Genomic DNA, 17,001 nt, shown 5'->3' with positions numbered 1-17,001 from the left:
ATATATATAAATAAAGTTTTCAAAATATTAAACTTTGAATAAAGAAAAAAATATTTTTTGTCAACATTTTTTATTATTTTTATTATTTTTTTAAAATTATGTCATAAATATTTTAAAGTCATAAATATATTTTTTTCCTATAATTTTATTTTTTCATTTAAATAATAAATTTAAAAATATCAATGAAAAGATCTGTCAGCAGAGGGCGATACCTGTTGAGTCACGTTGTTTTTTTTTTTTCCTTCCCCGGAAATGTAGGCGTGTTTGTTATTGTTGTTTTATTTTATGTTTTATTCTATATTTTATTCAGTTGTTATTTTTGTCTTTTTAATAACTTAAAAGCTTTATACTTTTACTGTTTATAAATTTAAAATTTGTTGAATTTACTTGTAACTGCTTTAAAAATGATAAAATGAACGAAGGATCTGAAGTTAGAGAGAATAGGAGTGAAAGCAATATCAGATATCGAATTTTCAAGCATGTAACCAATGACCCAGGTGATGTTGGATCGCCTCTACCAGAAGATGATGATGAAACACACCATTTCTTTGCTAAAGTAAGATTTATGTATTATGCTATGCAACATTTATTGCTAATTTCATGCTTTTTTTAAATTTTAAATGACTTTATAACATTTTATCTTTTATAATTAAATTATTTACAGCATGTTAACTCTTCCAATAAACATTTAATGTCTGAATTAAATTCTTTCATTTAGAATTTGAATATTATAAAGATTTAATTTGCTTTTACATCTAGCAAATGTATTATATGTAAATTATGATTAGATTTATTTAAAAAAATATATATTTTTGAATATTAATAAAAACATTACTATATGTAATTTCAATGGTATTCAATTTGTTTTATTTATTATTTTTATATTTGTATTTTGATAAAATCATTGTATTTTTACAAGGATAAATTTAATCTAAATTTTATCTAAATTAAATACTCTTATCAAAACATACATAAAGATAAACAATATAAGGTGACAAAATACAAGTAACTAACTTTATAGATTAAACTCTAAATACAAAAAGAAGAGACTTTGTCAGACAAAATTTTGTTTAAGATAAATTACTGTATACCACTTGTGTTCTATATACTTTATTTTCAAGATTTATTTTAAAATCTGAGTTTATTTAAAACAGATATGGTGATTTATGTTGATTAAAATAATACACGACCTGTATATTAGTACTACATTCCCCCCTCTGCAAATGGATGTTTACATTTTGAAAAGTTATTATTTATTAATTGAAATTATAATAAACAATGCATTGGAAGTCTTAATGTATTATTTTAATTAAAATAATTCAATGAGTTATTTATTTAGTTCTTTTTTATTGTTTACATAAAATCTATGTTTACATAAAAACAAAAATTTTAGTAGTTCAAATTTAAGTATATTTAATTAAAAATTAAATATTTAGATTAGATTTTTATTATTCTAGCTACTGTTTTCTTATATCTCTAGTCTTTAAAATTTTGATAGATATTCAAATTGATTTTTTTAAAGGCATATATTTGATTAAATAAGTAAAGTAATAGATTCTGTTGTGGTTTAGCCAATCAAATGTGAATCTTTGATTGATATAATGCAGTTGAGACAACATTCAATTTTAATCTCTATTTTCTTCTAGTCTTGGACAGAAAAAAGTAATTAACATATTTATTTTTATAGATATATTAAAATTTAATAATATATATTAAAATTTAATATATCTTAATAACATTATTTATTTTTAAGTATGTTAAATAAGTAATATGGGCTATTAAAACTGTTATCAAACATGATAAATGAAGATTGATCAAGTGTTTGGTAATAGTTTGCAGTATTGCTAATCCAACTATACTTAATTCTAACCAATTTTATTTTAACATTAAACATTCCAGCTAAAAACAAAGAAACCTTAGATTATTTTTAAAATATAATAAATTAGCATGCATTACACATTTTAAAATAAATATATGCAACAAATACAGTATTTTAAAAGAATTTAAATATTTATATATTGTATGTTGTCCTTTTTGACTTCCTTTTCTTTATAAATAACTTCACTAATTTGAAAAACTCTGTACAATAATAGTCCAGATTAGCAAGAGCATACTATATTTGATTATGTTTTAAAATTGATAATTATATTTTCATTACACAAATTTATTATTTTTCTATATATACTGTTTATTAAATAAAGGTGGTTTGTAAAATCTGCCATGAAGGTACATTGGGGAGAGAGGGTGTACAGCCTTTCTGATTTCAATCTAGCCAGAAAATTGAGTTGGGTAGTCAATACCTTGATATTACTAACTTTACACATAGAGATCACCCTCTAATATCCATTCGGAAGGAACCTTAGGTGCATAAGTCATGACAGACAGAAATCATTTTCCATTAGGATTCAATCACAACTCATTCACTTGGTGCTGTAACTAGCCATTCCTGTGCTCTGTGCAAGACATTGCATTTAGGCCCCTTAATTAATTAGGTTTGGGAAAATAATAAAACAAATACAGTAATACCTCGACTTACGCGAACCTGGAGTTACGCGATTTTCAAATCGCGTCGATTCGTCTTTTGTTTGAGCGCCACTCAGCTCTCGATTACTCACTCCCCCCACACTATTGTTCAGCTTACANGATTATTTTTAAAATATAATAAATTAGCATGCATTACACATTTTAAAATAAATATATGCAACAAATACAGTATTTTAAAAGAAATTAAATATTTATATATTGTATGTTGTCCTTTTTGACTTCCTTTTCTTTATAAATAACTTCACTAATTTGAAAAACTCTGTACAATAATAGTCCAGATTAGCAAGAGCATACTATATTTGATTATATTTTAAAATTGATAATTATATTTTCATTACACAAATTTGTTATTTTTCTATATATACTGTTTATTAAATAAAGGTGGTTTGTAAAATCTGCCATGAAGGTACAGTACATTGGGGAGAGAGGGTGTACAGCCTTTCTGATTTCAATCTAGCCAGAAAATTGAGTTGGGTAGTCAATACCTTGATATTACTAACTTTACACATAGAGATCACCCTCTAATATCCATTGGGAAGGAACCTTAGGTGCATAAGCCATGACAGACAGAAATCATTTTCCGTTAAGATTCAATCACAACTCATTCACTCAGTGCTGTAACTAGCCATTCCTGTGCTCTGTGCAAGACTTTGCATTTAGGCCCCTTAATTAATTAGGTTTGGGAAAATAATAAAACAAATACATGTATTTTGGGTCCCCCTTCCAAGTGGGCCCTGTGCGGGTGCACATGTTGCACCTGCCTAGTTACAGCACTGCATTCACTCAATAGTATTCATATCATATTGGTAGATTACTCTTGGGGCCTCAATATATANCCGAGAATGAATCAAAAGATGAGATAAGATTAACAAGAACATTTATTAGCTTACATACATCCGATTTGGATTTTACACAAATTGCGAAATTATACCCCGACTTACGCGAATTCGACTTATGCGGTTATCGCTCGGTCCCTCCTATCGCGTAAGTTCGGGGTATCACTGTACATGTATTTTGGGTCCCCTTCCAAGTGGGCCCTGTACAGGTGCACATGTTGCACCTGCCTAGTTACGGCACTGCATTCACTCAATAGTATTCATATCATATTGGTAGATTACTCATGGGGCCTCAATATATATACCCAGGGTGGCCAAGCTCCTTGATAGTCCGAGCCATTTTTCAAAATTTGAAATTTCTCGTGAGCCGCAATTAAATATGTATTAAAAAGGTATGCAAAAAATTCCAGAATACAAATTATATCCGTAGCAAGAGTGATACAAATTGTTTCCTCCAGAGCACAATGTCAACTGTCCGTTGCAATGACAGTTTACAAATTCAAAATCGGTCTGGAGTCGGTCGATAACGGACGATTACGCCACTGTTTATGTTCGTTCGCGCAGTTTTCGATGAGTCATATCATTCTTAACTTGGACGGAAATGAAATTTGTTACAACGTTGCACTTAGTCTTTCATATTTGTTGTTAGTAATTTAAAAGACATTTTGAAACACATACGGAACGATGATAATTTTTAAAAATATAATAACACAAAAATGAAAAGGGAACTCGGGTACATCTATAGAGAGCCACAAATAATCCTTCAAAGAGCCACATGTGGCTCGCGAGCCGCAGGTTGGCCACCCCTGATATATACATATAGTAATTTATATATATAAATATTATTCAACATTATGCATTTTATTTTCCTGGCTGTTATATATACATAACAAGGAAAAGTATTGGAATCACGTCAAACTTTTAACATATAAGCGTTAAATTATATATGTATGTCACTAAATTGACAAGCGCTTTCCAGGATACACACTTTCGTCTTCTTCATTTAACGCTTATATGTTAAAAGTTTTTCGTAACAAATGATTAGTGTGCTATCTATCACTATATTATAGAATCACATCAAATTTGTCCCTTCAAGTTTTTTACAAATCTCTACATTTTGAGACCCCTGAACCTGAAAAGTCAAAGAAAACAGGAAAAATTTCATAGATAGTGTGTGTGTTGGCATCTGTTTTGTTTAGTATCTTGGGAAGGGGTAAAGATTAAGAAACAAAATTTGCCATGGTAGCTTGTGTTTAAGGGACATTGATGATATTAAATTTTGGTTGTGAAAGGTCAAGAGGGTGGAGAGACAAAGAGTATCTAAATTAAATACTCTTATCAAAACATACATAAAGATAAACAATATAAGGTGACAAAATACAAGTAACTAACTTTATAGATTAAACTCTAAATACAAAAAGAAGAGACTTTGTCAGACAAAATTTTGTTTAAGATAAATTACTGTATACCACTTGTGTTCTATATACTTTATTTTCAAGATTTATTTTAAAATCTGAGTTTATTTAAAACAGATATGGTGATTTATGTTGATTAAAATAATACACGACCTGTATATTAGTACTACATTCCCCCCTCTGCAAATGGATGTTTACATTTTGAAAAGTTATTATTTATTAATTGAAATTATAATAAACAATGCATTGGAAGTCTTAATGTATTATTTTAATTAAAATAATTCAATGAGTTATTTATTTAGTTCTTTTTTATTGTTTACATAAAATCTATGTTTACATAAAAACAAAAATTTTAGTAGTTCAAATTTAAGTATATTTAATTAAAAATTAAATATTTAGATTAGATTTTTATTATTCTAGCTACTGTTTTCTTATATCTCTAGTCTTTAAAATTTTGATAGATATTCAAATTGATTTTTTTAAAGGCATATATTTGATTAAATAAGTAAAGTAATAGATTCTGTTGTGGTTTAGCCAATCAAATGTGAATCTTTGATTGATATAATGCAGTTGAGACAACATTCAATTTTAATCTCTATTTTCTTCTAGTCTTGGACAGAAAAAAGTAATTAACATATTTATTTTTATAGATATATTAAAATTTAATAATATATATTAAAATTTAATATATCTTAATAACATTATTTATTTTTAAGTATGTTAAATAAGTAATATGGGCTATTAAAACTGTTATCAAACATGATAAATGAAGATTGATCAAGTGTTTGGTAATAGTTTGCAGTATTGCTAATCCAACTATACTTAATTCTAACCAATTTTATTTTAACATTAAACATTCCAGCTAAAAACAAAGAAACCTTAGATTATTTTTAAAATATAATAAATTAGCATGCATTACACATTTTAAAATAAATATATGCAACAAATACAGTATTTTAAAAGAATTTAAATATTTATATATTGTATGTTGTCCTTTTTGACTTCCTTTTCTTTATAAATAACTTCACTAATTTGAAAAACTCTGTACAATAATAGTCCAGATTAGCAAGAGCATACTATATTTGATTATGTTTTAAAATTGATAATTATATTTTCATTACACAAATTTATTATTTTTCTATATATACTGTTTATTAAATAAAGGTGGTTTGTAAAATCTGCCATGAAGGTACATTGGGGAGAGAGGGTGTACAGCCTTTCTGATTTCAATCTAGCCAGAAAATTGAGTTGGGTAGTCAATACCTTGATATTACTAACTTTACACATAGAGATCACCCTCTAATATCCATTCGGAAGGAACCTTAGGTGCATAAGCCATGACAGACAGAAATCATTTTCCATTAGGATTCAATCACAACTCATTCACTTGGTGCTGTAACTAGCCATTCCTGTGCTCTGTGCAAGACATTGCATTTAGGCCCCTTAATTAATTAGGTTTGGGAAAATAATAAAACAAATACAGTAATACCTCGACTTACGCGAACCTGGAGTTACGCGATTTTCAAATCGCGTCGATTCGTCTTTTGTTTGAGCGCCACTCAGCTCTCGATTACTCACTCCCCCCACACTATTGTTCAGCTTACATGTTCAGACGTGTCGCGCAGAATCGACACATAGCTACAATTTATTTTGTGTTATTTATTTCTGTGTTTGATATATCTACGGAGACTTGAGAGACTCTATGTGGTGATTTCTTGTAACTGCGAATGAATCAAAAGATGAGATAAGATTAACAAGAACATTTATTAGCTTACATACATCCGATTTGGATTTTACACAAATTGCGAAATTATACCCCGACTTACGCGAATTCGACTTATGCGGTTATCGCTCGGTCCCTCCTATCGCGTAAGTTCGGGGTATCACTGTACATGTATTTTGGGTCCCCTTCCAAGTGGGCCCTGTACAGGTGCACATGTTGCACCTGCCTAGTTACGGCACTGCATTCACTCAATAGTATTCATATCATATTGGTAGATTACTCATGGGGCCTCAATATATATACCCAGGGTGGCCAAGCTCCTTGATAGTCCGAGCCATTTTTCAAAATTGAAATTTTTCGCGAGCCGCAATTAAATACGTATTAAAAAGGTATGCAAAAATTCCAGATTACAAATTATATCCGTAGCAAGAGTGATACAAATTGTTTCCTCCAGAGCACAATGTCAACTGTCCGTTGCAATGACAGTTTACAAATTCAAAATCGGTCTGGAGTCGGTCGATAACGGACGATTACGCCACTGTTTATGTTCGTTCGCGCAGTTTTCGATGAGTCATATCATTCTTAACTTGGACGGAAATGAAATTTGTTACAACGTTGCACTTAGTCTTTCATATTTGTTGTTAGTAATTTAAAAGACATTTTGAAACACATACGGAACGATGATAATTTTTAAAAATATAATAACACAAAAATGAAAAGGGAACTCGGGTACATCTATAGAGAGCCACAAATAATCCTTCAAAGAGCCACATGTGGCTCGCGAGCCGCAGGTTGGCCACCCCTGATATATACATATAGTAATTTATATATATAAATATTATTCAACATTATGCATTTTATTTTCCTGGCTGTTATATATACATAACAAGGAAAAGTATTGGAATCACGTCAAACTTTTAACATATAAGCGTTAAATTATATATGTATGTCACTAAATTGACAAGCGCTTTCCAGGATACACACTTTCGTCTTCTTCATTTAACGCTTATATGTTAAAAGTTTTTCGTAACAAATGATTAGTGTGCTATCTATCACTATATTATAGAATCACATCAAATTTGTCCCTTCAAGTTTTTTACAAATCTCTACATTTTGAGACCCCTGAACCTGAAAAGTCAAAGAAAACAGGAAAAATTTCATAGATAGTGTGTGTGTTGGCATCTGTTTTGTTTAGTATCTTGGGAAGGGGTAAAGATTAAGAAACAAAATTTGCCATGGTAGCTTGTGTTTAAGGGACATTGATGATATTAAATTTTGGTTGTGAAAGGTCAAGAGGGTGGAGAGACAAAGAGTGATCATGTGTCATATCTCAAGTGGGATTGGACTTAATGAAGATTTTTCTTATTCTTAGCATTTAGTTTTTTATAAATCTCATATCTACCATCAAAATTAGGCTTTTTCCCATTTTATAATTATTAAATATATAGAAACTTTTTATAACAAAATCTGATAACAGATGGCACCACACACTATTTCTTTATTATGATTATAATACATGTACTGTACATTTTATTTAAAAAATAACTAACTGTATTTATGCTATTAGGTTGCTATAGGAATGAGGAAGCAAACAAAATTTATTTATTTATTTTTCTGTTCCCTTAGCAACAGAAGGCTTATATTACATTAATTGATAATCAGAAGAATTCTTGGTGTTAGACACAAAGTTTGAAAGCACTAGAACTTATGTTCTTTTATTTTGTTTTTAAACTGTATTAAAAACATATATTTTGTCATTAAATATGTGCAATCAGTAAAATTATCATTGGTAGAAATTATATCTGAAGAAGAATAAAAAATAAATGCCTCTTGGATACAAAGTAGTAAAGTGTTAAAATGTATATAGAAAATAATTAAATTTTAAAGTAAACCTAACTTGCTTAAAAATATTTGTTTTATATTTCAGGGACGAGATTTAGAAAGTGCATATGTCAATCATAAATATACAGAGAAAGAAAGAGAAATTCTTAGAAAATATGAAAGTTTGGATTATTTACCTCCTCATAGTAAAGTCTACAAAGATTGGCTTACAAGACAACCTTCACGGTAAATTTGAATTGATTTAATATACAATTAACATTAGCAAATTAATTATTAGCTACTATCATATTTCTAAAAATCTGTTTTCAGATGATAATTTCTGAGAGAGAATAAAATAATTCTAATTCTTAATATATTTAAGAACATTTATGTATGTCTTAAATAATTTTTATAATTTTCATAATTGTATAAACTGCTGTTGTAAAGAAAAAAGTTATTAAATTTATTTATTACTTTAATCATTTTTTACCTCTATTAAGATTGGATTGGGACCGGTGGATAATGATGGGATTGATAGGATTTTGTGTAGGAATGGTTGGATTTCTTCTTCATCAAGTGATTGATTTATTCGCCGATTTTAAATGGGAGAAGGCACGAGAATTTATTCGAGTGAGTTAATGATGAAGAGCAATTGAAAATTAGCTACGTATAAAATGTAATAAAGTTAAGATTTAAAAAATTATATTATTTATTCTAATGTATTAGTTACTGTAATATCCCATACTTTATACATTATAATATTTCTTTTCATGCCTAGATATAAAATTAGAAAATATGCTGTAATAATCTTATTGTGCACAACTTTGATTTTCATAGTTTTGAATTTCAATTTACACTAGCAATACTATTAATTTATAAACTTTTTGTTTGAAAAAATGAAAAATTATTAATTTTATTTGTGTCATAAAAATTAATTTTGGAGTTGATGATAAACATCATCTCCAAAATTTATATTTATTACTGTCTTCTTAAACTTACAAAAGAAACTGCTGAATAAATAGCACAATTTAAACATTTGAACAAAGAATGAATCGTTNAGAATTTTTTACAAATAAGCCTTGAAATGTCAGCTGTCAAAATATATATATATATATATATAATGATTTAATAGATTTTACAATTTCATAACATATTGACATTAAAATATAAAATTTTAATAAAAATTTATTTTAGGAAGATGAAATGATGATTGCTTGGATTTGGGTTATTGGAATCAGTTTAATATTTGTAATTTCAAGTTCATCTCTAATTGTAGTATGTATTAATTTTATTTAAATATATGTATGTATCTAATTTGAATTATTTGATATTAGAAAGATTAATTCAGATATAAATTTATAAAACTTTCAAATATTTTGAGAAATTAGGATGTTGATTTCATTAATTTGAAATAAACAAAAAATTAATTTTAAAAGTCACTTTAAAACATGATATTTTTGAATCAGAATACAGTTAACAATGTATCTGAACATATCAATATAACTATCAACTAATTTAATATTTTAAATCTATCAGATGTGCAGAAAATTTCCTAATTTTGGATTCTTATAATAAACTTTTCCTTATATTGAAAACTGACAATCTTGGCAAATATAGTATATGGACACATGGAGTTTATTATATTGTATAATAAACAAATTTCAAAATCTTCTGGTAAAATTCCTTTTATTTTAAACTCTGACCATTCATGTTGCAGCAAATTATATCAAAAATATCTGTTTGAGGAGGGGTTGAGGATGCTAGCTTTAACTAAGAGTATTACTATATTCAACAATTATGGATGGTTTCAAACACAAACATGGGGCAGCATTGTTAGATACTTCAACTCTTTGCCAGTTGGACTACTTTTGAAGAAAAGTTGTTGCAGTTTTTTTTGCCAGTATTGCAATATTTTTGCTTATTAAAAACTGACTTTTTATTTCCTATCTACAGATTTCTGACATTAAAAGAAGCTAATTCCTGTGTTTAATGTGCATTTGTATGAGTCTCAGCTAATTAGTGACAACATTATCATGAATCGCACCATTATAAATCATCAGCCTGCAGCACTATTTAAAAATAGTTTACAATAGAATTACGGAGAAATTAAACATGTGTCATACATTTTTAGTTTTGCCTATGCTTTATTAGTAAAGTTTATTTCTAAATGCATTTTTACACTTTCAAAGTCATAACTAATCACTTGTTGTTATTCCTTTCATATTAAATATTTAAAATATAGGTCCCCTCACATTTGTTAATCTGAAAGTTTCCTGTATAAATCTATTTTTGCTATTTTAATTTATATGTGTGGTGACTGTTGGTTTAAATTTCTATAAATATATATTCTATTTTGAAAATCAAAAATTTATTTTTGGAATTATTAAAATGAAGATTTATATTAATATATAAAAATTTAAAACCACAATAATAATAATATTTTTTTATTCTTATTGATAAAACTTTTAAATTTTTTTATGTTATGCAATACTTAAAAATCTTAATAAAGATTTTAATATTTCTAAATTATTTTTTTAAATAAGCATTTTAATTGATTTGAGGATGATAATTCATATACTCAATGGGTATTTTACACATTGAGAATTACTTGCTTTATAAAATATTATTGTACAAAAATTTCATTTTACTTATTAAACAATAACAACTAATGTATAACAATTTAAATGAAGTAAAATGAAAAGCTTTTCATTAGTTTAAAGCATTATTTTTATTTTAAACAATTATTAAAGGGTATCTGTATGTTTTAAATTTTAGAATTAACTGATTAAATACAAGTACAAAATTAAAGTCTTTGGATTTATATAAACATAAAATATTCACATAGTAACAGTAATAAAATGTTGTCACTTTTTTAGAATTTTAATACTTATTTTTTAGTTTTATGTACTTTTTATTTAAATTTTTTGGTAAATATTTTAACCATTTTTACGTAATTTTTTTTGTAAATAAGTTGCTTTATTTTAAAATATTTTTTCATAACATTTTTCTTCTTAATTTTATAAGATGTTTTGTGTATGTTTACACACACAAATTACAGCAAATTAACATTAATTTGTTAGGAATGATTCAAAATATTTAATTATATTAGTATTGCTGAGAATTTTTTTTTTAAAATAAATAGTAATTTTTATATTCTAAAACACTATTTATCTTTTTTTTAGTTTATTCGTCCAAGTGCTGGAGGATCTGGTATACCTGAAATCATTGCATATTTAAATGGAACATTAGTACGTCATATATTTAATATCAAAACACTCATAGTCAAATTTTTATCATGTGTTCTTGCTGTTTCTAGTGGGATGCCTGTTGGACCAGAAGGACCCATGATCCATTTAGGGTATAAAAACTTTAAATTTAAAAAGTCTTTAAAATTTTATGAAATATTTAAAGTTATTAAAAATTTATACTTAATATATATTAACCTTTATAATTTTTATATGGATTTTGTTTAATATACGATTTTAATCATAAATTAAAAATTATTTTTTGAATGAATATAGAATATTTTATAACTGTCAAACATTTTCATCTTAATAATAATTATTAATATGCACTAAATATATTTAATGTAAATTAAAATGTGATTTTTAAAAGTATAACTCATATTAATGCAAAATAGATGAGCAATTAAAAGTATTTTTTATGTTGTTTTAATTATTGATTCCTCCAAATTTTTTATTTAAATTGGTTAATGGAAAGTTTAACTAAAGGCATATCTAACTGCTAATTTATATTGAAATGAAAGTATGTTTAAAAAGGCATCATGATATATTTATTTTTACAGTTATTGAAAAGTTAATTTGTTTTAATTTAGTTTGTGAAAAATGAAATATTTTATTTTTTAGCGCATCTGTTGGAGCTGGTTTAAGCCAGTTTAAATCAACTACTTTGGGTTTTAGATTGCCATTTTTTTCAAGATTTAGAAATTCAGAAGATAGGTATGTATATTAACAGAAATAGAATATATCTTAAAACGCTACTATTTCAAATATACAAGAACATAACTAGACAAACTATAATAAGGATGGCTTTAGAAAATTATGGAATGACCTTACTAGGGTCTGTGGGTTAAGGAGTACCTAAAGGAAAGAGGGTCTAGGAATAGGCCTGTAAAAAATTTTTGAAATTTAATGTAATATTAATAATGTATGTACAAAACAGTACATTTCCTTCCTCTACAGTACATTTTAAATGTTATGATGTCAAAATCTTGAGATAGATATGATTTGGGCCCCAGTGGATAATTAATGTTAACATCATTAATCTACTCCTGCTATTTGGTAGACCCACAAGCTGAATTCACCATAAATATAAGAGAGGCAGTTTCTTATGATTAAAATAGTTCAACTTCTGTATATAGAAATGCAAAGAAAAATTTCTGTTGAGTTGAGTTCAGTTCAACTAACAATATGGATAAAACAGCAAAAACTAAATCTTAATTGCTGAGAAAATATGTACAGGATTTGGATTCTAAACAATTAAAACAGATAGAAAAAGTCTGTGTTGTAATGTATGTGGCAAATTGTTTCCTACTAAAAAGACAATTTTATTGAAACATATACTGTATTTTTATTCATCTTTGACTTTGGGGCACATCTATATGAAACATTATTCTAATAATGTTTTGTGATGTCATAATTTTCAAATCTCTTGTGTCACCTATTGTTTCATGTTTATCCTCTCCCATGTAAAAAGTATGACATAATAGATGTTAGTAAGATTTGCTGGCAGACAGACACATTTCAACTTACATCAGTAATAATATTAAATATTAAATTTAATTATAAAATTATAATTTTATATTAAATTACTGATATTTTAATGATGCAAGTTAAAAGCATCAGTAATATGCAATCTTAAATACACAAATCTGGTTCTTATTGATGATGATCTGTAAATAGACCAAAAATGTTTGATTTGTATTAATTTGTTGCTAGTTTGATGTTGAGTTTTTAAATCTGTTCTACATTAATTTTAAAATAAAATTTATATTTTAATAACTTTCTATTAATCCTACCCATTATAAATTGGCAAACCTCAAAAATACTGTTGTAAGAAGGAAATTGAATTTATACATTCAATTTGTAGGAAGACTATGCAGACAATTTAAAATGAAGACAAATTTTATATGCGACTTTCTTATTTTAATTAATTAGTCAACAAATGATTTAAAAAATAAATTTTTTCTGGAACATAAATATAAACTTATTCAAATATTCTTAAATTCCAATAGTTTTAATAACAGAGTAAAACAAGTTAAACTAGCCACTTTGGTTAATCTAATGAAGTAAGCAATATATCTTTAGTGTTAACCAGGCCAAAAAGCATTATCAGTATCATTTCAACTCGCTGTTAAACCTTACCTCAGCAAAGTAAAACTTTGATATGATTCTGTACAATAAAATATCTGTTGAAACTAGTGCAAAAATAAAATTTAGTAGAGCAGTATGTCAGATAATAAAAGTAACAAATAATATTAAAAAATGCATATTTTATTTTTATAAAAAATAGTTCTCAATTTGATGTGACATTCATTACAGGATAGAAGTGCAATATTGAACAAATTATTTTCTTTTACTATATTTTAAAAGTAATTAAATGAAATAATTATGTTTAAAAAATAGAAATAAATAAATTGATTTATTGTATTTTAATATTAGCTTATTTATACATATAGCATTAATTTTTACAAATTTGATTTTATTTAAAATTGGTTTATATAAGTTCAGATAAATTAAAAATTTAATTGTATAATAAAAGAATAAAAATTTGAATGTTAGAATTCTTAAATATTATTGAAATACAGATATATATTTCAATAATGTATTTAGCATTAAATCATTCTTAAACCTTTATTGGGAAAATTATTTATTACTCAAACATCTTTGGTTGTCTAAGTAGTTATCTACAGGATGCAAGCAATAAAAGGAATAGAATATGTATAGTGGAATACATGGACTTTGAATTAACACAAATATAGAACAAAATAAAAACAATTAAAAATAAAATAAAAGAAACACAAATGGTAATTAAGAGTAGTTATTGATTTTATCCTGAAGATGGCTACTTACACAACCAAAATATTCAATTAGTGAATAATTTTGCTGGTAAAAATTTAAGAGTGATTTAATGAAATATTCAATATCAGTTTGCATAATTCTTATATTTAAAGTTTTTTATTGTTGACAATAGCTTAAATAATGACTGAAAGTGTGAAATAATGATTCTTATGTTACTTAATTTTACTAGATTTTTACTGAATTGTATTTCTATAAAAAAAAGTTTTTTATTCTGAAGTTATTTGAGAAAATTTTTGCTTTAGTCTTTACATTAAATTAAATTGTAATATAAACTATATTTTTAGTCTTTCTTGTAAACTGATAATTAAATTGTTTCAATAAATAAGGAAGTATAATTGTTGCATTTGATTAATCCTTTCAAATACAGGAACTACTATATATTTTTTTAAATGTAATGTTAATTAAATAAATTTAAAGTTAAATATTAATAATTAAGTAATAAATATAAAAAATATCTGTATTCTTAAGAATGTGAAATTGGAATTTCATTAGAGAAAGAGAGCAAAAGGGAAATGGTTTTGTAGATAATGCATATAAATGAACAAAACTTGAAAAATTTAAATGTGTTAATGAATATAATTTCATATTAATATATTTTAATATTTTAGCATAAATCAACATTTAAGGGATTAGCCTCTGTTTCTTAGCTTAATAACTTAATGTATAACAGACCTGTAGTTCTTTTTATGAATTTATTTGTATCTTATAATACATTTTAATATCCATATTATTTTAAAATGGATGTTAATGAATATTAATGTTTTGTGTGTTTTAAATGTTCACTAATGTATTGATATATAAAAAAGTCATTTTAAAATATTAAAAAATTAACTCAAACAATTTTTCTAACGTAAGTAGAATGTTTGTTTAATTTTCTTTAATATGATAGATAATTTTCTTTAGTATAGTAGATAACAATGTTTATATTTAGTAAAATTTAGAAAAATTATACTTGTATTACTGACATATTCTATCTAAGAGCTATCAAATAACTTTATTTAAAAAAATTGAGATTTCAGTTGTTTTGAATAAAGTTATTTGATGGCTCTTAGAAGCTTCAATTGGATGTTGTTGTTAATATGGAGTCATTGTTTCTTACTGTTCTTTAATTACATGTATATTCATTCAATATTATAGGAGAAATTTTATCTCTGCTGGTGCTGCTGCTGGAGTTGCTTCAGCTTTTGGTGCTCCTGTTGGTGGACTCTTGTTTTCAATGGAAGAAGTATCTTCTTTCTGGAATATGAAGCTATCTTGGCAAACATTTTTTTGTTGTATGGTAGCTTCATTTACTACTGATCTTTTTAATTCAGCTTTCACTGCTTTTCGTTATCAAGGAAATTTTGGACTCTTTCGAACAGAAAAATACATTCTTTTCCAGGTATAGCAACAATTTATAAAAAAAAAAATTTAATGTGTCTTAATTTAATGTACTTACAAGGTATTTGCACATTCTAACACATTAAAACTTTACATTTTTTTTTCTAGGTAGAAACAGGTATTGATTTAAATTTTATAGCTCTTATTCCAACAGTTATTGTTGGTATCTTAGGAGGAATTATGGGAGCAATGTTTACATTTATTAATTTAAAAATTGCACGAGGAAGAAGACTATTATTATCATATGTAAAATCTCCTTTGGAAGAAAAATTTGTCAAGTTAATGGAACCAGTACTAATAATGGTAAATATTTTAAATTTCAATAAGTTTTTATAAACATAACTGTATATTATAAACATTATTACTTATTTTAGATTATTATGGGAACAATATCAGTATTTTTGCCAGCTGCATTCAGTTGCAGTCAGTTCACATGTCATTGGGATAATAATTACAAAGCTAGTTGTGATGGTCCACTACCTTTACATACTGAAAAAACAGTTGAATATTATACTTGCCCTGAAGGAACTGAAAAGTATATTAATGGTACACGTTATACTAATGGTACTTTCAATGAAGGTAATTATTCAGTTTCTTTGTTTTTCTAATTTTTATAAATTGGATTAATACAAAATAACTGGTAAAATTATTTTATATTGATTTTTGTATACATTCATATATTTATACATACATATATACATCTCCAACAATTTCTTTAATTTGGGAAATCTTTAGACATCAGTATCTATATATAAATAGTTTTAATAAAAAATTAATTACTGTCAAGAAAAAGAAACCATTGTAATTTGAAGTAATACAAAGCAAATTGATGAAGATAAGAATCTTCAAAAAGACAAATGTGCTTAACTTTCAACTATTCATATGCCATTTTCTTGTACAAACATAAAGGATTAAATTTTGATGCCCCATAGTGCAGAAATTATTTTACTTTTTTGAGATTTCAGATTTTTTGCTAACGCACTTGACATTTCCTTTCAACCGTACCATTTTGTTTTTCTGTAAGAAGTCTGTTTCTTCTCAAAATTTTAAAAGAAACAAAAATATGATTCCAAGTTTGGAAAGAGATCAAAACAGACTATAGACAATTAATAAATCTCCCAGGAAATTTCATTTGGTTCTATACATTTTTTTTTTTCCCGCAATGACTTGAACAATATATT

The 17,001-nt window shown here is 26.1% G+C and overlaps 1 protein-coding gene across 1 annotated transcript in view; it reads left to right on the top strand.

Moving 5' to 3' along the window:
• Positions 1-293: 293 nt before the first annotated feature.
• The window catches only part of LOC111621841 (chloride channel protein C-like), a 44,249-nt gene continuing 27,541 nt past the window's right edge, over positions 294-17,001 (top strand). The window contains exons 1-9 of the mRNA XM_023364104.1: positions 294-556; positions 8,446-8,585; positions 8,840-8,969; positions 9,534-9,614; positions 11,522-11,697; positions 12,206-12,298; positions 15,578-15,821; positions 15,929-16,123; positions 16,195-16,399. Coding sequence (XP_023219872.1) covers positions 413-556; positions 8,446-8,585; positions 8,840-8,969; positions 9,534-9,614; positions 11,522-11,697; positions 12,206-12,298; positions 15,578-15,821; positions 15,929-16,123; positions 16,195-16,399 — 1,408 coding nt within the window. The 5' untranslated portion in view covers positions 294-412. The remainder of the gene's footprint in view (positions 557-8,445; positions 8,586-8,839; positions 8,970-9,533; positions 9,615-11,521; positions 11,698-12,205; positions 12,299-15,577; positions 15,822-15,928; positions 16,124-16,194; positions 16,400-17,001) is intronic.

This window comes from Centruroides sculpturatus, unplaced genomic scaffold (genome assembly GCF_000671375.1).
Source record: "Centruroides sculpturatus isolate CEXI.00-Female unplaced genomic scaffold, Cexi_2.0 scaffold327, whole genome shotgun sequence".
Classification (NCBI taxonomy): Eukaryota; Metazoa; Arthropoda; class Arachnida; order Scorpiones; family Buthidae; genus Centruroides; species Centruroides sculpturatus.
This window is presented reverse-complemented; position numbering and strand designations above follow the sequence as displayed.